We start from the raw sequence: 23,793 nt of genomic DNA, 5'->3' as shown, positions 1-23,793 counted from the left end.
GGCCCAGTCCCTAAAACCCCCTCACGTGCCTTGAATATTAATGCAGGTACCATTCCCTGTCACACAATTCCTCCCAGTACTGGTTCTGGCTAGAGTCTTTTTCAGCAGAGCAAATCCCAGAATGCACCTGGGTGCAACCAAGCAACCAAGCAAATCCAGACTGGAACCAATGTTTTGGAATTGAAAACCAAAATGGAACGGAATGTGATTTTTCTTGCAAGACAGAGATGAAACACACAACACACAACCTCCTAACCCCAGACGGACTCCAGGTAAATAGTGGGCAACAGAAAATGAGCTGAGAGTGAGAAGGGGCTGCAGGGGAGCACATACATAGAAATCCCTCTTGACTGAATTGGAATAAAACTCACCAGCACATGAAGAATGCCACCAGGAAAGTGAGCAGCCTGGGCACCTGGCTGCTACTCTGAAAGTGGTGACTCAAAAAGGGGTGGGCCTAGAAAGATTTTTAAAGGCTTGCACCTATGTAAGCCAGCCCTTGATAAAAGAATAATCACGGATTGGACCACAGATTCAGGTGATCACTGGAACCAATGGAAGTGGGGGAGTGGGTTAGAACCAGGAAGAGAACAGTATATAAGAAGAGCGAATGAGAGACAAAGTGTGGGCTGCAGGGGTGAGTTCAGGAGGTGTGGAGGGTGACTGAGAGATCAGGCGGAGGATGGATGCTGGAACTGAGTACTGAAGAGTTGGTGGCAGAGTTGGTGTAGCGTGCAGGCGACTTATTGGTAGTGAGAGTGAGTGGTATCAGCCTGCTGTAGTGTGATGAGGGGGTGTAAAAGGTGAGAGAGAAAGAGTGAAAGAAAGGTAGAGAGAGAGGGGGGGAGAAGTGGAGGGCGAACTGGAGAAAAAGTAAAAATGCGCGAGAGAGCGTGTATGGTAGGAGTGTGTGGAAAGAGTGCATGGTACTAGCTGAAGTTGTGGTGAGGGGAAATAAAGCAGAAAAAGGTGGTTGAAATAGATAGGCCGAGAGAGTGTGGTGAGATTAGGGGACAAAAGTGCAGATCAGGGATTGAGTGTAGAGGAGAGGTGAGGAGAGCGGTAATAAGAGGGGGTGTGGTGAGGGGTGAGGAGAGGGGTGTGTACAGAGGTCAGGAGAGGGGTGTGTACAGAAGTGAGGGGAGAGGTGCGTAGAGGGGTATGGACAGGGGTGTGGAGAGGGATAATGAGAGAGGTGAGGAGAGGGGCGTATCAGAGGAGTAGAAGAAGACTGCAGGGTATGAGAGAAGACAGAGAAGGGAGAGGGGCAAGTGAGAGTAGAGTACAGGGTGAGGCAGCAGGAGTAGTGAGACGAGGGAAAGGACAGAGAGGGAGCGGGTGCATGAGAGAATTTTTAAAGTGCTCTGGAAAACCCCAGTTTAAGAGGAAATGATAGGCCGGGAAATCATGCACTCAATAACGGAAATATTCAAAGTAAATGGTAAACCCTCTTTATTAACTATCCACAGAAACCAAGGACGGTCTACAGCATTAAGGATCTCTCATCACTCTCAGAACTTCTCATGTGAAACAACAGATTGTAAGTCAAAAGCACATCATAACGGACGTCATACTACAATCTTGGTTACAAAAACCTATGGGGTAAAGAGATTGATTAAGGGAATTGCATACATAAAGAATATATAGGGGTTAGTCTTCTCATTGGTTATAACCTATCTGATGGCTCCACCTGAGACCACATCTGAATAGATAATGGTGAATACATGTCATCTCTTCATTACTTGATTGGTTAGTGCAACATGAACTGGGTGCCACAGCATTGAGTGTTCATTGGTTGGCACCTTATTTACCAACCTTCAGCAATTGACAGGCCATCAACACATGAGTCAAAATGGGAGTAGGGGGAAAGAGGCCCAGGAACTGCTTTCCTTTCAAATAAATAAGATGCTATCCCTTATTCTTAGGCCACAAGCCAGAGTGACCCCTTTGTAGTGTACCTTGCATGGTGTCTTGGTTCTGAGAATATGTGAGGAGTCGAAGCAGGTACCTAGCTGTGTCTGAGTCTAATTAATAGACAGTGTTCTTGAATTATGGGTCACGTGTGAGAGGGCCATGTTCTGGATCCTTTCACCCTGCATTTATTGAGAATTTAGCTAATGTGAGCACAAGTGTTATTACTTTTTCAACCACTAGGGACTTAGTCGATCCATTCTTTACAATGATTTGGGTTCGTAATTATCCCACACTTGGCTTTTAAAGGGGAGTTTTTCTTTAATTAATTGTAGAGAAATATGTGTGATGTCATGGGAATTATTATCTTGTGTTCTTTTCAAGCTGTTCAAACCCTCCCTAATTTCTGAGCAACCTTGGTAGGCTCTGCAGAGCTATTTGTCAGTGCCATGCACAAGTCTGTGTTTCAGTAACTTCAGCAGTTTGAGCTTCCATGAAACCTCAAGGCCTTTTATTCATATTGATGCATGCTGCGACTTCCATTTTGGAAAAGTAGGATGCCAATTACTGTTGCATTTCTTTGTGAATAAACTATATACGTGCATCTTTCATGTTGCATTTGCGATCATACATTGCTTATGTTATGTTCTTCATGACTTTATGTTGCAAGCAACATTTATTGTGTATAAATGCAGGTTTAACCTAGTGTCTGTGTTTCTTAATGGTGAGTGCACATTTGCTTTATGTCCCTTGAATGTGAATGTGCCAGTTAACAATGAGTTTGCTTTTTCTTGCCATCTGTAGTTACATCAGGTCAATTTCCTCCTGTATCTGTCTGGGATAAGGCCGGTATGGTAGTCTTAGTGAGTAGTGTTTGGTACCAGTGAAATATTGGGGTGGGGGGGCAGTAGCTATGAAAAATGCATCCAAATGCCTGTCAACATTCCCCCCTCTGGTTGAGTCATTGACCACACCCCTTTTAGTGCCCTCCCCCACATAAGGTACTTTGGGAGTCCATATCTTGGTCACCCCCTCAGGTTGCCTGCACATCTTATGTGTTCATCCCCACTCCAGCTCATATAGCAGCACTCCCCATCTGGCTTGCAAAATACCCAGCATCCAATGTAATTGCACATGTCTGGGGGATAACTAAATTTGATCCTGGAGGTGTAATATCACTTCCCCTTACTTTGGCATGGAACATGTCATCTGTTTGGGTACATTACTTTGCAGGAGCATTTAAGCCAATTAGTATTTCCATACCAACTGCTCCTTTGGCAGCCTTATTACACCCATTTATGGTTATTCTTAGAATGCAGAAAGCCAATAGTATGAGTACTACTATGGCAATTAGTATCTTAAATGCATTGGCCAGCCAGGAGGGTATCCAAGAGAACAGACAATCTCACAGCCATCATTCTCAGGTAGACATGTCTCCTTCTCCATTTCTGAGTAATTCAGTTAAGGTGGCTATGGCCTCTCTGAGGGTCCCATTTTCCCCATCATGGTCAAGTGTGTACGTGCAACAAGAGGGTCCAATCTTTACACACACGGCACCCTGCATGGCCATTATTAAATCAAGGACATACTTGTTCTGTACGGTCATAAACCTGATGGCTCTTAGCACCTCCCTTATGGCATTAAAACCTTTCACAGTTGCATTAATTGTTTGAACAACTCCCATCGTGTTATTTGCAGCCATTTGGCATTAACCGCTGCCTGCAATCCATGGAGAAAGAAGGATGTAAAAGGCCTGATTTCAGTTGATCAAAAAGCAATTATCCCTCTTACTGTGTTTGAGGTTAAGGGACCTCTTCTTTATTAAATGTGCATTTATTTGAGGCACAATTAACAATTTGTATGACTCTGGAAATATCATGGAGGGAACCCTTACTCCTCTGGAAGACATGGCCAACCTTGAATTTATCACGGCCCAGCTAGCTACCCTTCAGATTCAGGCTGAAGCCTGTCTTCAAGAAACTTTTACCAAATTAGTCGACTTACATGCAAGACCCCTACTACCTCAAGGGATACCACAACCTTATCAGGAGAGCTAAGACCTAAGGAATTTCTTTTTGAATTTCGAGTGATTAGCTGAGCAATTGGGATGGGAAGAAAATCTAAAATGTTTTTATTTGGGACCCCTATTGAAAGACAAACTACAAATTGCCTAGGGGGCTACTTTATATCCATAAAAGAGGGACTTTCTAAAAGGGTAGGCCAAACCTGTAATTTCTATTGACAGAAATGAAGGGCTTTTAGATTAAACCCCGGTGAAAACCCCCTCGAATTGGAGAAACAAATTAGGGACATGGGGCCTCATTACGAGGTAGGAGGTAGCCATGGTGCTATTAGCACCATGGCTACCCCCTTACCGCATTCCGGGTCCGGGTTCCCGAAATAGGGACTTACCGGGTCATTCCAACCTTGGAGGACCCGGTAAGTCCCCATTCCGGGAACCATTCCCCAATCCCATTCGAGCCCCCATAGGGCTCAATGGGAATGGGGATGGAGCTAATAACGGTACTGCAATTTGCGTTAACGTTATTAGCTCTGAAGTCCCTTAACGGGTCCCATCCATAACGCCTGGTAAAACCAGGCGTTAAGGAAGGGACCCGCTAAGGGACCTCAGAATAGGGTGGTAAGAGATTACCGGCACCAGTGTCCTTACTGGTGCCAGTAATCCCTTACCACCTACCTCGTAATGAGGCCAATGGTCTCCATCTGGATTAACAACAAGACAATGGAAGAATCGAGAGAAATGGAACAATTCACCAATTCTTTACCTCCCTTTTTACAGAAAGCAGTATTGCAGCTAAACCGACCCACCCTAGTCATGGCTTTGGCAAAACCACTCAGACTCAGTAAAACACTTTCACTCTGTACACAGAAGTGAGGAGCGGAAAGATCACAAACCTACGTACTGCTCACAATCCCAGTTACTAAATAGAATGGGAAGGCTCTCTAAACCCAAGGAGTGGATCCCAAAAGAGAGAATAGAAGTCAAAAGACCAGACCCTATGGGTATAGAGGAAAGCAGGAGAGAAGAACTTAAAGGAATTAAACCATCACCTCCAATAGGTTTTTCATGTAAAGAAACTGGCCATCTGGCCCGGCACTGCCCTATAAATCTAAAAGAAGAACCTATGGAAATAGGGTGTGTAAAAAAGGGGATGACTGGGAAGAAACAGAGGCAGATCTAGCAACCTTCAGCATAGGTTTATGCCAGTCTTCAGCTGACTTTATGTATGAAAAAGCCCTGGTGAATGGAAGACCTGTAAAAGCGCTCATTGATTTAGGCAGCAAACCGATCCCTATAAGGGCTGATTTAGTTACAACAACAGACCTAGAGAATGCGACTCTAGCTAGAGTCACACGTGTACACAGAGATAACGAGATCTATCCCAAGATACCGATGTACATTAACATTAGTGGGGAATCACATCTGGTGTCATCAGCCTTTATTCCTGGACTCCCTGAAGAAGTCATTGTGGGAAGGGACTTCCCTGCATTTTCTACTCTTACAAGAACTTCCAAACACCCATAGGGAATTTATGCCCCAAGATTCTTGGCAATTTGACTGTTACTCCCAAACCTCTCCAGTGTGGGAATGGATGGAAACAGAATCTCATGAACCTACCATTCACCAAGAGTTTACCACAAAACATATGGAACATCTAATCAGAAAATCACCCCCTCTATACCAGTTTATAGGGTACATTCGGGAGACAAATATGAACATTCCGCCTCTACCGGAATGGAGGAAAAGAAACATGTGGAATATGCAAGAATCCCTGGATACATTTTCCTCTTGTTCTCTCCTAGGTCCTAAAATTGGAGGACCTCGGAAAAGACCAAGTACATCAACCTCGCATGGGGGAAGGAAATGTGAGAAAACAGAAGGGGTCTCACTAACTAGTCCCAGAGGATCTGTCATCCAGGTGGCCAGGACACAGCTATTGCTTTTGGATCCAGTTTCTCGGAGTGGGTCAGTGCGGGAGAATCACCTGGGTGCGGGGTCTTCGGGGAGTGGGACACCTGATGCCGAGATATGGTATCCCCCCTATAACAACAACTTTACTCCATCCTACCAGGTAGGATACCGGGGAACTCTAACCCCCCCCTTCCCTACATGAACACTTTCACACAGACAGCCCACTCTGGGAGAAAACACTCATACCTGAGCATTATACCTGACATGTCCCACTACTATGGTCAGGCAAAGTCAGGGAATTACTGTTAACAACTCACACCTGACTTCCATTAACTTTCCCCACATGGATACAAGGCGGAGCATGAGAGCACACTCTGAGTGAGCCAAAGCATGTGAAGGAACAACATTTTCCAGATGGCAGCTGATCGAGGGGAGAAAGATGGCAAACCAAGAAGGGAGAGCAAGGAGGGAGATCCCCTTCACTTTTCTGGCGAGAAACTGTTACTTTCCAGAAATCTTCATATTAAAAGGCACAATGCCAGGAAACTAGAATGAAGAATCCTGCATTGTGTGTCAGAGATACCCAGGTCCCTCCTGCATGACTAGTCGAGTCTAGGAGGATCAGCAGCCACTGTGGTACCATCCTTGGCTCCATGATCAAAGCAGCACCAGAGAAATCAACACAGCCGGTGATGGGGGGAGACCGAGGCAAGAATGGTCTGTGTTGAAGTCAAGTGTGCAAGCAGCAACATTGTAAGAAGAGTGCGAGAACTAAAAATATTAACGCGTGTGATGGAAGACATGAGTAAAGCTCAATTGCTGATGAATGCTTGAACTTTAACATGAATCAGAGAAGGTACGAGACAAAGTAACAGAGTGGTCTGGCACCGCGGATGTGCTCAATTGAAGGTCTCTGTGTGAAGTACCCAGCCAAGAAGTGGCAGAAACAAAAGTAATAAAATGAAACGTATGGATGAGGTGAATCGAAGTGGTCCGGCAATGGTTTAAGAAAAATCCATTGCACAGTCGAAAGTTTTCAAATTTTGAAAACAAAAAGAAAGCAAAGAAAGTGAGATTATCAGGTCTGGGCCCGACTGAGGGAGACCCGTGGTTTGAGCCTGATTGAGGGAGACCAATTTTGAACTTGTGTTTAAGGGGGTCCAAGCCTGAGAACTTCTGAATGTGAAAATCTTGATGAGAAAAGAACCTTGGTACTTGTTACAGACTTGGTACAGACTACGTTGTTTGTAATAACGCCAGGCACTGTGCATTAAGAGACTTTTATTGGGAAAGAGACTTTTGGTGCAGAAGGCACAGCTACCTATGTTTGAACTGCATCCTCATGGCAGAGAAGCCAGAGTGTGTGTACAAAGCTCAAGTGTGCCACCTTGTTCCGTGCTAAAAATGAGGGGGAGGGAAGCCAGCTGCTCAACTATCCTGACATATTGTTTTTTGAACACTTTTCATTTGCATAGATCGTTTTCCCACACAATTTGTATTTCGAAGTAAGGATTGGCAATAGTTGTATTACTATAGGCCCTTTTATTTTGACAGAGTCTCCACTAGGACTGCGTTAATATCATTTGATTGTCGTAGCTTGCTCCCATCTTAGATTTAGGGTTAGATAGCTGTCCAACCAACCCATTGAAGTTCAATAAACACCCTTGAACTGTGATCATTTGTGTCTGCCGTCACTGTTTGATGCCATGCCTTCCCTACAAAAGGGAGAATGCCTCTGAAGAGGTGCAGCTGATAGTGGGCCTTCTTGGCAAGGTCCACGATGTGAGGAGAGAAGCAGAGAGAGGCATCAAAGATGACACCAAGGTTTTCTGGCTCACAAGAGGGTGATGGAAGGGGACCCATAGAGGGCAGCCAAAGGGTAGGAGGGAGGGAGGGAGGGAGCTGGGGTCTCAATGATAAGTATCTCAGTCTTACTGGCATTAAGGCAGAGATCATTGGCAGCACACCAGGCCTGAATAGTAGTGAGACGGTCAGGGATTAGAGAGGAGGAAGGAGAGGCAGTGGAGGGATGTTTGAAGGGGTGCTGCATGTTGTCTGCATAGCACTAGAAGTGAGGAGAGAAGGAGGCAAGCAGGTGGGTCAGAGGGGCAAGGTAGATGTTGAAGAGCCACAGCGAGAGGATAGAGCCCTGAGGGACGCCGCAGGTAGAGAGTGAGATGGTGGAGAGACAAATGGCCCAGATGAACCTGGGATGGTCAGTCAGAGAGGAAGGAGGTCAACCAGTCCAGTGCCAGGTCTATGATGGCAAGGGTATCACAGAGCCAATTTATAAGGGTGACATGATTGACCGTATCAAAGGCAGAGGAAAGGTCAAGAAGGATGAGAACGGAAGGGGAGCTGGAATCAATATTTGAGAGCAAGTCTTCACAGGTGTTCAGGAGTGCAGTTTCCATGCCTCTGGATGCTCTGAAGCCAGACTGGTGGTCGTGGAGACAACCAACAAATTCAGTGTGTTGGATCAGTTGGAAAATGTCCAGCTTCTCCAAGAGTTTGCCCAAGAAGGGGGTAATGGAGATGAGGCAGTAGTTAGCTGGGCATGGGGGGTCGGCAGAGGGCTTTTTGAGGAGAGGATACACAAGGGAGTCCTTGAGGGGTAGTGGGAAGGAGTGAGTGGCAAAAGAGTGGTTAAAGAAATCGGCCAAGGCGGGTACAAGCAAGGCAATGTTGTCCTTGATAGTTCTGGAGGAGCAGTAGAGCACCTGTTTGGTGGAGGCTTTCATAGAGAGGATTTGGCTAGAGACCTCATCCGGTGCTATTGGTGAGAAACATGAGAGTAGGAGGTGAGAGGAGATCCAAGAGGGGCCTGAGAGCTGGAGAGGGACTAGCGTAGAGGAGAGTGAGGACAGGATGTCTTGAATTTTGGTTAAGAAGTAAGAGGCCAGTAAGGTACAGAGGGTCAAGGATGGCGGAGATGTGGGGACCGCAGTAGGATTGGTGAGCTCCTTGCAGATTTTAAACAGTTTGCCTGCATTGATAATGACCCCAGAGATGCGGGATTGGATATGGGCCCTCTTCTTTGAGCGGATGGAGAGTCTGTAATGCCTTTGGAGCAGGCAGTAGGGCAGTCTGTCAGAGGATGGGCCTGAAGCCCACCACTTCAGGCTCGTCACGCTCAGCAGCTCTGCACTTGCATTTCAGAGAGGCTAGGTTGTCGTCATACCAGGTGTTGTGCTTGGAGTCAGGCCTCATGCAGATCTTCATGACCGGGGCAAGGATGTCCAGGGTGTTGGTGATGGAGACGTGAAGATTAGCAAGGGCAGAGTCAGTGTGGGAGTCAGTGGCAGGAATGGGAGGGGAAATAAAGGTGGCAGCAAAAGCAGCAACTGACACTTGCTTCATCGGTCAAATGACAGAGAAGGAGACTGGCAGTGCAGGCAAAGGCTTAGCTGGGGGACCTAACAGATACAGGTGAGAGGACAGGAGAGCATGGTCAGACCATATGAGAGGTGTAGTGAGAGGGTTGGAGATGGGGATGTCTGCTGAGATGAGAGCGTCCAAGGTGTGTCTGGCTGAGTGCGTCAGACCGGAGGGAAGAATGGTGAGGGAAAGAACATCATAGAGGCTGCGGATGAGTCCAGTGGCTGAATCAGGAGAGCCAGGTGAATATTGAAGTCTATGAGCAGGAGAAGTTTGAAGGTGGAGGACAGAAGAGGAGAGGTGAGGTCGACCACTCCGAGAGGAAGACCGGTCTAGGGGTTCTGTAGATGGTGGCAAGAGTCACTGAGGGGGTTGGAGAGACACCAAGCATGCAGATGGGGCATTCAAAGGATGAGTAGGTCTGAGTGGGAATGATAGTAGCAGGGACCCATTCAGCTAAGATCAAGGCCACAATGCCTCCAGAACGGTTAGCCCTGGGCTTAGAGGGGATCTTGTAGCCCTCAGGGAGAAGTGTGCCAACAGCAGTGACAGAGCTTGCATTGAGCCACGTCTTTGTGATAGTAAAAATGTTGAGGTCAAGGTATTCAAGATGGAGACAAATATCAGAGAAGTGCTTAACAGCAGAGCGAGAGTCAAGGCTAGCTAGGTGAAGCTGGTTGCCACCTTTGAAGGTTTTACGAGGAGGGGTACAGCGATGTGGTACGGCCGTCGGTGATGGAGAAGGGGCAAGAGGGGAAGTAGATGGAGGAGTGGCAGGAGAAGGGAGTATGTTGATGAGAGATGGAAGACACCTAATCAAGAAGGAGGAGTTTGGGCTGTGAGCCCTGGGCCATGACAGTGCCATTCTGATAGACATTAATGATGCACCTAGAGGATGAAAAACATGCCAAGAGTAATTCCCATCTGGTGCCACCATTAATGGGTGATAAAGAGAAAGGGGAGAGGACTGAGACCATGTAGGGGGTCCATAGGTCCAGAGAGGGGATGACAAAGAGGATGCCAGTGACACTCTGCCTGGAAGACGCATTGACATAGGTGGATTGGAGACCAGGAGATGTTTTTTGAACTTTTTCCTCCCAGGCATCGAAAGAGAGCAGAGAGACCTAAAGGGGGAGAGATCGCAATGGAGAAACTGCACAGTTTGCAACAAACTCAGCAGGCGGGCAAGCAGCAAGACAGGCGCAGACGAGTCAGGTGCACGAGACGTCCCATGTCACCAAAGCACAGGCATTGCGCTGCTATGGCAGCGAGAGTGGGGGAAGTCCCAGGGCCAAGCACAAGGGTGGAGTGATCTGCAGTGAATCTTCATGGTGAGGGAGCCACGGGGTTTCCGGAGTCAGAGGCCGCAGGGACTTCAGGCTGATCCAGGTGGTCTAGCTGCAGGAAGAGGTGCAATTGTGTCAGTTGCATTTGGCAGTGTGCTTTCAGTCAGAAAATAGGGTTTGCCAATGGTCGAGTCGAGTCAATTAGAGAAATGCTTTGGAGAGGAATAGCAAGGTAAGAGGGCCGATGGTTAGCGCCAGGATCTCATAATGCTGCTTTACTATGTGTTTTATGCCTACCTCTTCTTCCCACTAGCACTGAGTCTAGCACACTTTCTGGTTGTGATAATGGGTACTCCTCTTGCTGGCCTTGCACCCCATGATTTTGCTTTCTCCAGCTTTCTTTCCTCAAGTTTCTTTCTAGATTTCTCTTGTTTCAACCGACAGTGGTGAACTATAGTCAAATGAATCTCTGGCCATGGTTTTGCTTCCATTTCTTCTATCTTTTTCAATTGTCTCTACACTTCCTCAGGCAGCCCCTGGCTCAATATATGATAAAGAATAGATATAGTTTTGTCCCACATCTTTCTCATTTCGAGATTCCATTTCTCCTGAATCTCCTGAATTTGAGCTACCGGGTCTCTGTTGTCACGCATTTTGTGTGTCATGTTTACTCTCATGTCTGATGAATCAAGATATTGCACCCTAAGTGCTCTCATACATCAGCCCTACAGTTGTTAAAAGGTGCTCCATCATGAGTTGTGTTTTGGGTTGTCACTCAGGGATAACACTCTCGTTTTCAAATATCGTCCGCCCTCTCTCCTTTTATGGCAGCAAGCAAGATTTTTATGTCAGCCACTGCTAACGTCATTCCTGCCGTCATGCTTTCTAATTCATAAATCCACTTGTCCACTCCTGATGTCAGCATTGCTACCCTACAGACTAAGTTGTTATTGTCCATTGGTGGCCATGGAATATATTGTGGCCATCCAATCCCCTTTTCGAGCATTGGAAATCGTGTCAATTCTATGTTCTGCCCAACCACAGTCAACCTCCATGTCTTGGGAGTCATATTAGTCAAATACATTTTCTGCAACCCTGGTACATTTCTCTATCATGTTCACATAAGGTGCTCTGTCATCTAAGCTTCTTGGTTGCATTTTCAGGAGCTCAGAGCTTTGGAAAGGCTCCAGCATTCTCTTTGATCCTTCCAAACCTAACCATGTTCTCTCTTGCCCTGTTTTTAGGCCTGTAGGTTTGCGGTCTCTTTCTCCTCCTCTTCTCCATCTTCCTCTCTTTCCTCATCCATAAACATTGTATCATTACTTGCATCACTTCCATCATCCTCTATAACCTCAAAGTCTACTCTCCCCAGGGGAATTGTCATACAGAATCCACTCATCACTTCTTCCAATACACTCCTTTCCCACCGTTATGGAGATCCTCCTGTACTCTTTTTTACACTGCGGTCACCACTGTCCCGCCTGCTTCTGTACAAATTACCAATCCTCCTTTACATGGCTGCTCCCTCATCTCTGTCTGGAATGGTATGCTTTTTGTGTATTTCAGCCACTTCCTTATGATGCCTTTCTAAACTCCTTTCTCTTTCTTTCCGCTCCCACTCCTTGTCTCTCTCCTTTTCTTGGAGTACACCCCTTTACAATCTCATCAACTTCTTTTAGTCAGCATTCTCTACTCTTTTCTATTTCTCGTTCAATCTCTCAATCTCTTTCGTCCTCCTAGTTCCTCTCTCTCTCGTTCTCTACATCTCTTCATCTCTCCTGTTCCTCTTTTTGTTTTCTCTCCTCTCTGTCGAGCGATTGTTTCCTTTCCTTCTCCTCTTCTTCTAACCTTCTTTCCAATTCTCATTGAAGCATTATTTGTCTTGCCACCTATGCGTTCGGGGCAATCACTGTCACTTCCCTATTGCCCTGCATGCCTCTCTGTCCCTGGATCTCCTCCTCAGCTTCTATCAGTTTTGCCTACAATTCACAATGTTCACTATATTCATTGCGTGTGGACACTGAATTTTGTTTATTTATTTTTACTCTGTTTAAAACATCTTCGCTGCTGTGGGTCCGGGGTGCATATGTGGGGTTATTATATGCTACCGCTGCTATTCATTCCTGTAATGGGTATAGTGCCCGTGTTTCGGGAGATAGATCAATGCTCTGGGGAGGAGGAGGAGGAGCCGAGGGCACTGTGCCTTCCCCTTCATGCTGGTTAAGCATCCATTCACAAACGGGTGGCTCTTCCATCTCTTCCCGTCTCTTCCCCATACATCTTCCAGAGTTCTAGAATGGCTAATTGTTTTTCTAACTTCTTCCCTTTGTATGCATCATGCAAATCTGTTGTTATGTGTTGCATTTCTGATGTCGAAAGAGTGCTTTCCTGCCGCTAAAGCATAAACACCTTGCCTGCAGTGCCCTTAACCCAATGGGCATGGTGCTTAGTAATGTTGTCCTTGGACAGGGGTAATGCATTTGCACAAAGGAATAAGTGGAGTATCTCCCATGATTGCACATCACAATTTAGTCTGCCAATACTTACCAAACCTCGATTTAAATTTGAACGTACTCCCTATTCACTCCTCCTTTACACTCTTCCCCCAACAATATTTCTCTTTTACTCCCAACACTTCTAAATCTCCCCCAACACCACACCTTCTACGTCACAACTACCCGGGCAAGGACCACAAACACCTCCCATGCTCCGGACCACCCCCTTTTGGCCCAAACCACAGCTTCACGTCCTTCACAATATACACCAATATGCACAAAAATGCACTTTTCACAAACTAAACCACCTTACACCCTACAGCTGGTCCTAGAAGTCACTACACATATGAATACACTATAAATATAATATATACCATACCAGAAGGGGGTTTACAACACACTCTTCTGTGACCTTGTCCTGGGAAATCTCACCATCATTAATAACCAATGAGAGGTTTAGTGTGTTATCCTCAGCAACCTTGTCCCAGGTATTGCACTATAAGCAATCTTTTATCATCTCACAGTTCCCCAATATACAAACAATTTCCTCTCCCGTTTCCATTTTTCCAAGCCGATGCTATATACTTACATCTGTGGATCAGCTGAGGCCTTTAGTATCAAACTTCACCCAATCACCCAGCTGCCTTTTTTCCCTACGGGGGGCCGTGCGAGGATCGGACATGGATTTCGCCTGTTGAACTCTCTCAGTTCATGTGTGATACTGGTCTCCACATTTCACCTTGCAATCTTCAGACTGCGGCATAGAACGTCAACAATTCGAGGTATAAGGTGATATTATCCCCACCAAAAATATTGCTGTATATATGGTCGTTGGGAACGGCCATAGGCGATATTTTTAGTGGGGATAATGTTAGGGATTTTTGGGAGCGGAGGTTGCGGGGGTGTCCCCCGCTCCTTTTAAAATAATACAGAGGTTGCGGGGGTGTCCACCTGAGGTCCATGCCGTAATATCGCTGCAAAAATATGGCGATATTTTTGTATGGCGATATTTTTGCGGGGATATTAACACGTGGAACCCAATCCGAGTGTCCTGGCCAACCATCCGACTGGCTGCAACATGTTAAAGTGATCTGGAAACCCCCAGTTTAAGAAGAAATGATAGGCTGGGAAATCCTGCATTCAATAACGGAAATAGCCAAAGTAGATGACAAAACCTGCTTTATTAAAAATTCACATAAATCAGGGACAGTATACAAGCATTAAGGATCTCATATCACTCTCAGAGGTTCTCATGTAAAACAATGGATAATAAATCAAAAACACATCATGACTGGCGCCACACTACAATCTTGTCTACACTAACCTACGGGGTAGAGAGATTGGTTAAGGGAATAGTATACATATAGAATATATAGGGGTTTGTTTTATCATTGGTTATAACCTATCTGATGGCTACACCTGAGACCACATCTAAATAGATAATGGTGAATACGTGTCATCGCTTCATTACTTGATTGGTTAGTGCAACATGAGCTGGGCGGCGCAGCATTGAGAGTGTTCATTGGTAGGCACCTTATTTACCAACCTTCAGCAATTGACAGGCCATCAACACATGAGCCAAAAAGGGAGTAGGGGGAAAGGGGCCCAGGAACTGCTTTCCTTTCAATTAAATAAGATACTATCCCTTATTCCTAGGCCACAAGCCAGAGCGACCCCTTTCTAGTCAACCTTGCATTGCACCTTGGTACTGAGAATATGTGAGGACTCGAAGCAGATGCCTATCTGTGTCTGGGGCTAATGAATAGACAGTGTTCTTGAATTATGGCTCATGTGTGAGAGGACCGTGTTTTCAATTATTTCACCCTGCATTTATTGAGATGTTAGCTAATGTGAGTGCGAGTGTTGCAACTTTTCGACCACTAGGGATTACGTCGCTCCATTCTTCATAACGTTTTGGATTGTAATTATCCTGCACCTGGCTTTCAAAGGCAAATTGTTCTTTAATTAATCTTAGAGAAATATGTCTTGTGCCATGAGACTTCTTATCTCGTGTTATTTCCAAGCCATTCAAACCCTCCCTAATTTCTCAGTAACCTTGGCAATGTCTGCACAGCTATGTGTCAGTGCCTTGCACGGGTCCGTGTTTCAGTAAATTCAGCAGTTTGTGCTTCCATGAAACCTCAAGGACTTTTATTCATTTTAATGTTTGCTGCCTATTACTGTTGCGTTTCTATGTTATTCAAGTATATAAGTGAATCGTTCGTGTTGCATTTCAGCTTATACATTGCTTATGTTATGCTCTTCATGCCTTCATGGTTGCAAAGGACATTCTTTGTGTATAAATGCATGTTTTACGTAGTGCCTGCGTTTCTTCATGGCGAGTGCACATTTGCTTTGTGTATATTGCATGCGCGCGTGTCAGTTAACAATGAGTTTGATTATTCTTGCCATCTTTCGTTACATCAGATCCATTTCCTCTTGTATTTGTCTTGGATAAGGCTGGTATACTTGCCTTAGCGAGTAGCATTTGTCAACAGTGCAATATGGGGAAGGGACAGTAGCTATGAATGACTTCGAATTTTCCAAGGTGTCTCCTACGGGCACAAGAATATTGTCATTGCTATTGAGGAAAACTTGGGAGTGTTAGGTTGGGGACCCCTTAGAAGACCACCGGAGGGAGCCAGAAAGATAAGGCTTTTGCTTTTAGGCACCCCCCCCCCCCCGTCTGCCCCATCTGCAGCTAGTTTTTAGATATTAGGAGCCACTGATGGCTAGTTACTAAACCTGGGATTAGGGAAGCCTGGGTTAGGGAACATAGGCTTCCCTAAACCCAGGTTTGGCAACTAGCTGGGATCCCACAGGAGGCCACGATAGGGAAGTCCTACAAGCATTTTCAACTATTTTGAAACAAAAAAATCCTTCAAGCATCTTTCAAAGTATAGGAGTTATTGAAGCCAATCGTGGCAAGAAGCGCATTGCTTGATATTTTGTAGACACCATCAGACCCCAGTTAGATGCAATCCTTTCATTTAAAAGGGAGACTACCGGCCAACTTCAGTGTTGCGGGCGTACCAGCCATTCTCATTAGGGTTGTACACTTTTCTAGGGTGAGTAGCGTCCATTCTCATTAGGGTAGCTGCTGCATTTTTAAAAGGAGGCTGCGAGCCATTCTCAGCAGTGAGACTATACTTTTAAAGAGAGTATCGGGCAGTCTCACTAGGGACGCTGTTCTTTTAAATAGCAAGTACTGGAGATTCTCAGTAGTGATCAGGGTCAGCCTTAGGGGTGGGCCACCTGGGGGCGACTGCCAGGGGCACTATTAGCCCGCCCGCCACGCCAGCTCGGGGGAGTCTTTCAAGGGCTCCCCCGAGCTTGCATAGCGGGAGAAGGTGAGGCAGGCACCCTATTGCCATTATTGTGCATTTAATAACAATAGGGTGATGATGCAAAAGCATAAGCACCCTATTGATAGGATTGCCTCCCTGCTCCGACGCAGGAGCGGGGCGATTTTCATTAGAATAGTGCAGTGATTAACTCCCTGCTCAGGCGCCAGAGTAGGGAGTTAAAAATAAATTGCCAAAAATTGGCATTTTTCTTAAAAAGCCCAGGGTGCTGCTGCCGCTAAGTCTGGCACTGGTAGTGATATAGTACACTTTTAAAGGTCTTGTACCGAGCACTCACCGTAGGTACACAGCAGGCTATTCTCGAAAGGGATGCTGCACATTTGAAAGTCCTGGCCTTTCTGGGCGGGGAGTCTACACAGGAAGTGGTCACTCCAGGGTGACGGCGAGTGCCTGCACGCGTATCTTTCCAGTGCATGCAACACGTGGCCTTTTCCCTCTCCCGCCTGCTCTGCTGTGCTCCGGCCTAATCCCCTAATGGTGTTAGGCCCTCGCAGGGGCGGCTCCGGCTCGCTAATAGGATTGGCCCAGGGAGGCAGGGTTTGTTTCCCTGCTCCACGCGCTTCTGCTGCTTTATTTGGAACCAAAGATAACCCAATCAGACACTATATTGGGCAACACGCTGCCCCCAAACCCCTCAGGGTGCCATGCACCTATTAGGATCCTTCAGCAGCAGCTGGGTCCGATGGCAAAATATTCGCAAGGGAGGGCTGATGCCAGCAGGAGAGGCGGCTCCCGCCGCGCTGCAGGTCGGTTCCACTTACCTTTCTTTTTGGGGGGGATTGGGGAAGTTCCCATAGAAGCGCAATCGTGAGTGGAGGCTGCTCACTGGGGGGCTGAGATCCCGCTCTTGTCTCTCGTGCTCCTGTGGTTAGTGCCAGAGAGGAGGTGGATGGGGTTTAAGTGAGCCTGGTCTCTCGGGGATGAGGAGGGGGTGAGACCCAGCAGCACGTACCTGCTATGCTCAGTGGCGGAGGCTGCGGTCCATGGGATTTAAAGGCGCGCGCCTTTTACTCCTCCTCACTGTGCATGTCCAGAGTTCTGGATAAGAAGTTGCCTGTGGAAGAGTGCCTATCACCAAAGCTCGCTCCTGCCAGCGAGTCACACAGGGGTTGTACTGGTCTCTCAGACCCGCCCTCTGTCACCTATGCCCATTGCATTTTTCCATCCTTTTAGGATGTGTTTTTTGGCCAACGAGAAAGAGAACTCTGTGGCTCACGAGGATGTCGTGGTCGGAAGTGAAGAGAAGTTTGTAGCCAGTCACAGACTCTCGCAGCAGCGGGAAATTGGCGCGTACCAAGATTTCTGATACTGTAATGTTTAGGCATGAAGTAGGTGTCACTTCAATTGCCCGCATGTTTTATTCCGTTCATGAATCAGAAAATGTTACGGCGTTCCGGTGCCATTCTGTGAACCAGTGCCTGCTTGCCTAGAAGCGAGACTTCCATGCCAAGCCTTGGTCTTCCACAGAGAGCACCCCCCAAAACCCCCCCCCCCCACACTTCCCCATGGCACCGCTGTCAGTCTATATGTCCTCAGTGCCAGTGCTGGAAATGGAAAACATTTATTGAGGCAACCTCACTTCTTAGAAGGGGCGGGGCTTTGGGATGGAGGGGACGGGGCCAAGGGGTGTGGCCCCCAGCCAGGTTGCACAACACAGGGGACCTCATTACGAGTCCGGCGGTAACCCTGTTGGTGCTTCCGGATGGTTGCCGCCGAAATGGTGACATTGTACTGGCACCTTGCTTCCCGTTGCCACTGGGACATTACAAGTCCTGGCGGACCGGAAAGCCAGGTGCCGGAAAATGTTAGTCCCCGTTCCCGTGAAGTCCCATTGCACTCCATGTGAATGGGTTCACGGAAGCACCGGCACCGTTACTAATTAGTAATGGTGCCGTGGCTTCTGTGATGGGTCTGCTAACCGGGGCCGCTGCGCTCGGCAGGATCAGACCTGTCAGGAGCAGCAGCCCCAGCAGGCAGACTCAGAGCGTGGCGGTCTGGAAACAAGGGTCCAGTAAGCTTGTTTCCGGACCACCACACTCATATTGAGGCCCCATATCTTTATATAGAACTCACTCCTGGTGATTTGCAGGGGTACGCGATTTCGCGGGGGAACGCAAGGCACTTTTCACACAATTTGACTGGCGCGAGTGGGGTAGGTGATTTCGCGGGGGCACGCAAGGCCCTTTTCACGCGATTTGACTGGCGCGAGCAGGGTACACTCCAATTTTTTGCGTGATTGCGATGGAGTGGTGCTGTGTGCTGGACCACGGATGAAGAGAGAAACTTTGGCAGATTCTCAAAATTCAGTTCAAATGAAAAAAAATGCAGAGGATGCACTTTTTCATTTGGATAATTTCAGAAAATAGCAGGTCACCTTATTCTCAAAGGTGACTTGTGCATTTTGGAGGTGATTGAGCAGTAGCTTAAACATGTGTTGCCCACCTTAAATACATTAATGTTGGGAGCATGCGCCTGAAACCAACGTATTACAGGCTCCCAGCACCCACAGGGGTGCTTGGACTGTATTTCAGAGTGACAGTGAAATGAGCTAAAAATAATGCTTTCTATCCTTGTTTGAAGGATAGAAATACAAGTGGGAGAGCAGCAGTTAACCCAACTGCTCTCCCACTTTAACGAAAAGGCATGAAAAGTTCAGAAATGAACCTAACATGCATTGGGCCTTCCCCCGTGCCTAGTCCAAGCAGGCACAATGGAAGAATATGTGAAAAAAACATCCCATTTGTGGTTTCGGGCTGCACATTGAAATACGCAAAAATAGCCCCTTATTGCGCAAATGAGCAAATGGAGCGAATCAAAGGGCATCTGAATGTGAGCATCTGAGATGCACACATTCAGAGGTGCTTTGTGGATCTCGATGCAAGTGATGCGCGTTAGCGCTTTTCATCACTTGCACCATAACAAGATTAGAGAATCTGGACCACTGTGTTTTCTACAGTGAACACAGAAAGCTTTAAAGGGTTAATTGATCAGAAAATAATGTAGCTGTGAACAACCAGGCAAATGTTTTAGAGCTTTTTCAGAGCACCATAAAACTTCCTGGCATGTTTTTGTAAATAATGGGCACTGAGTTCTTTGAGGCTGGCAGCCATGTGCCCCCTCCAGAAAGGGGGGGGGAGGGGGCTGGGCCATGTTTGTCCTTCTATAAAGACTTGTCCCCACCAAGTTCTATGAAATTCACCCTGACTCCCTGCCCGGTCATGTAGTTCTCTATTGTTTGCACTTTTTATGTGTGTCTTGCTCTTTGCATCTCACTATCTGTCTCTTTCCGCACTTATCCCGCTCCAATCATATTTCCACTCTGTGTCGTTTCTACTCTGAGCTTGGGCCTTGGACCCTGGCACACTAAAACATTACAATCTGCAATTGCAACCGTGTAATTTTAAGTCATTCGCTTAGCTTCAGACCTGTTCTTCCTGATGAGTTGCTCTGCACACTTTAGATGTGTAGCTTGGCTTTACACCTGATCATCTAAAAGCAGATTTGCATATTCTATTAGGGCAACATACCACATTTACTCATTGGTTTGAAGGGGGTCATTTTCTTCCCTCTGCTAATTGAAGAGAGAGGACCTCTCTCCCTAACACTGTGTGTCCCCCCAAGCAATTTTGATTGCTTGCACCAGAGCACAAATGCGTGGAAATTAGGGTGAACCTGAGTTTCGGTGCATTCTTTGAACTTTGTAGTGCAGTGGTTTTTACTCTTCATTTACTGCTCAGGGCGATTGGAAAATGACCCCCGAAATCTGGCCCTGTTTTAGGGAGGATTTATTTTCTCAGGACTTCCAATTTTTGCAGAGGAAGGTACAGTGAGAATACATGATTTGCCCAGGATCACACAGTTTCCTTAAGTGTTGAATCCAGGATTTGAACCCAGTTGGGGATTTAAGCAGTTGCCTATATATCTTCCTATCTATATTTAATGTATTTGATGAGGTTTGGGTTTGAAAAGATCAAATAATTGCTTTGCAGCAATGCGATTAAAAGTACACAAATGACATACAACTCTAACCTGAATATCTGTCTGGGTACGGTAACCCAGACACCTGTGTGGATTTCCACTCCAAGTACTTTTTTTATTGGATGTGTCTGTAATACATGATTTCTATTAGCAGTACTTAGTATTAATAACATAAATCATGTCATTTCTAGGAACCTGCCTAATTATTGATACTTTCATATGCAGGACACCAGAGCAGGAACCCTTGGGTAATACAGCCAAGAAGCAATTAAAGGATGACATATACCTAACTCTCTACACAATGTGTAATATTTGTATTGAAGAATCTTAGAAATGTATAACATTAAGTAAAACAACCAATGTATTACAGACAAATCCAAGGGCTCCAGGTCAGAGAAAGTAATGATATGGTCATTGCCAAGGTAAGAAACAAAAGCCTGGTAAATATGAGTGCACAACTATGAATGAGTATACAGTGGGCCTCGTTACATTGCTGCTGGTCCGGAAACAAGGGTGCCGGTAAGCTCACCGGCACCCTTGTTTCCAGACCGGCAAACTACGTGTTTGCCTGCTGGAGCCGCTGTTCCCGACATTTCTGACCCTGCCGGCCACAGCAGTCATGGTAGGCAAACCCTTCATGGAAGCACGGGCACCCTTAGCAACGGTGCCGGTGCTTCTGTGTCCCCACTCCCAGAGTGCTATTGGACTCTATGGGAAAGGGGAATTAACACATATACCGGCGCCTGAATTCCCGGCCGCCGGACTCGTAATGAGCCAGTGGCACTGGGAAGTCAGGTGCCGGTAGATGTTTACTTGTCCGGCGGCAACCCGCCAGTAGCACTGGCAGGGGTACCCCCAGACCCGTAATGAGGCCCAATATCTGTTTAAACTAATATCATTTTTTGTACATATCCTTTTTGTTTAGAAATTGTCCCTGAAGATGGTCACAAAGACCGAAATGCATTGGACACACATTTCACGGGCCTCTTCTTCACCTTTTTTGGAATAAAACATTTTTACAAACTTCTGAACCAATTTGAATCACAGTATCATTGTTTTCAAAGAAGAGAATATAACAGATCAAAATAAGAATAATAAAAAAAGAACTCAGAGTGGAAATCCACGCAGGTCCTTCCGGCCGTCTGGGTTACCGTCCCCAGGCAGATATCCAGTTATTTTTATGCATCACTCCATTGTGCAAATGGAGCGTCATCTGGTGACAGGACCAAATAACCTATAATACAGTACAAGAGACGTTTGAATAATTCTTGTTTAAACACAGCTGTGCCCGCTCAACCCCACCCGGTAATCCAATAAAACTCTAACCTGACATAATATAAATAATTTTTGGAAACATGTCGAGCAAAAATAGGATTATAGCTTTATTTTATCCACCCTGGCGAGAAGATCACAGTAAAAGCCTAAAAAAGTGTGCATGGTTTTAAAACTGTGTTCGGAGTGAAAGAAAATGCAATGCAGTGTAATGTCATCTCTTGGAATCTTTATTTCACACAGCATGCAACATTATGCTTCCCTCCTATGTATTATCACCACTATTTACACCTCCTCATATGTGCCAGGGCTAACAACCTCCACCCGCCCTTATCGTAGTGCATTGCTGACACAGAGCAAAACATCAGCTGGAGCAGCTGTGCTTTGCTGCGCTTTGTCGTTTCACAGGAGCTGGGAAGGCCCTGACCGGCTGATGTGTGTGGGACTTTTGGCAACATTCTTATGTACCGGTACTCTGTTCATGCTTGAAGAAGTCCCGGCCCTCAATACGGCCAAAAATAAGATGTGCGGGTACGTAGAGCCGGTTAGAGCCGGCTCATTTAAAGCACTGCTACACAGTGCTGGAAATTCTGAAATTGTGCTCTGGGAACCCTCTCCTCCTTGGGAGGGGGCGGGGCTAGTGGGGAAGGTGGTGGAGCTGATGGATGTGCCTTGTCAGGCCAAGTCACGCAACACAGTATATCTTCATGGAACCCAAGTCAGTGATTTGCATAGAAGCAAAGAGTATTTTGGGAACATAAAAATGCCCACCATTTTTTATTTGATACATGTCTGATAGTGATTCAGCAAGACACTCTTTTAAGCAAGTAATGGAAGGTGGACTCTGCTCTTTGCATTTGTCACAATACTCACCCTAACAAAAAAAGTCTGTAAATGGCAAGAAATATGTTAGGCTCTCAATGTTTCTGCATTCAGCCTTGCTTTCCCAGTCTTTTGAAGCCAGGCTGCTTCTGCGTGAAACTAGGCTCGGGAACAGACGTGGGCCTCAGGACTTTGTCTCGTTCCGGCCTAATTCCTACACTGGTCCTATAGCTGTGTGCCTGTTGTTTTGTGATACTGTTCCCCCATAGTACCCCCATCCCTCAGCACCATCAAGCCTCTGTGCTCACTGACTTGGTGCCCAACTATCAGTTCCTCCCCAACCCATTGCGGCTCTGTCTCTCTCCATGATACCTCTATGTTCACACTGTCTTTTTGTGCCCCTTGTTTTTCTGTGTCCCATAACCTTTAGTGTTCTCTGTCTTTCCGTGCCAGTGTCTTTTTAGGTTCTGTGTTTTGTTTCCCCAGTAGTTTTGGCCTCACTCTTGTTGTTCCCCCTTTGCCTTTGCTCTCCACTGTTTTTTGGTGCCCACACCTCTCAGTGCCTTACTGCCGCCCAGTCTCACTGTCTCCTTCTACTCCTCTCTGTTTTTGTTTACCCTATTGTAATATGCGCCTTGTTTCCCCAAATGTCCCCCTACCTGTCTGTGTCTGCTCACCATGCCTCTTTCTACTAGCCAGGTCTCCTAATGCACACTGGCTCTCTGCGCCTCTTTGCTGTCTTTGCTCCTTGACTCTGTGTGTGGGTGTTATCTATTCTTGCCCTCCTGTCTCTGTGCCCTCCACTGTCAATGTGCCGTGAGGTGTTTCGAGATGCCGTCGGTGTTTCGCAACTGAAAAACAGAAAGAAAAAAAAAGGCCACCATGGAACGTGGAGGAGGGACTGCGCAGTCCCTTTTCCTTTTCCAGAGTGGCCATTCAAAAATGAGGAAAAAATAAATAAAGAAGATAGCTTTCATGGAATGAGGACAAGGTAGTCCCGTCTCCCTTTCCACGGCAGCCATTAAGAAGTGATAAAAAAATGTAAACACTGAAAATGGCCGCCAGGGAACGGGGAGAAGGGACTACACATAGTCCCTTCTCCCTTTTCATGGCGGCCAAATGCCGAAAAGGAAGGAACATCGAGGGCCCCAGGTAAGCAGATTTTGTCCTTCTGGTAAAAACCCGTTGAGGGCCATGTTACAATCTCATTGTCCCTGGCTAAATGTCCCATAAATCAAAGCAATGTGAGCCTGAAAAACCTTCTCTGTGTTACAGCCCTATACTTTCAGCACCAAAGGCATGAAATCAAAGAAATGGTGCTCTAAGTTCACCTGCCTATAATCATTGTTTGG

At 46.4% G+C, this 23,793-nt stretch overlaps 1 protein-coding gene across 3 annotated transcripts in view; it reads left to right on the top strand.

Moving 5' to 3' along the window:
- Nucleotides 1-16,934: 16,934 nt before the first annotated feature.
- SPTBN5 (spectrin beta, non-erythrocytic 5) overlaps nucleotides 16,935-23,793 on the top strand; it is a 1,050,196-nt gene continuing 1,043,337 nt past the window's right edge. For 2 of the 3 annotated variants that reach the window (XM_069638812.1, XM_069638811.1), the window contains exon 1: nucleotides 16,936-17,115. In XM_069638812.1, the coding sequence (XP_069494913.1) occupies nucleotides 17,014-17,115 (102 nt within the window). In that variant the 5' untranslated portion in view covers nucleotides 16,936-17,013. Of the gene's footprint in view, nucleotides 17,116-23,793 lie in introns of all 3 variants that reach the window. The other variant, XR_011283950.1, reaches the window with a different exon arrangement.

The sequence above is a fragment of the Ambystoma mexicanum genome, chromosome 14 (genome assembly GCF_040938575.1).
Source record: "Ambystoma mexicanum isolate Mex_15411 chromosome 14, UKY_AmexF1_1, whole genome shotgun sequence".
Taxonomy (NCBI): domain Eukaryota; kingdom Metazoa; phylum Chordata; class Amphibia; order Caudata; family Ambystomatidae; genus Ambystoma; species Ambystoma mexicanum.
This window is presented reverse-complemented; position numbering and strand designations above follow the sequence as displayed.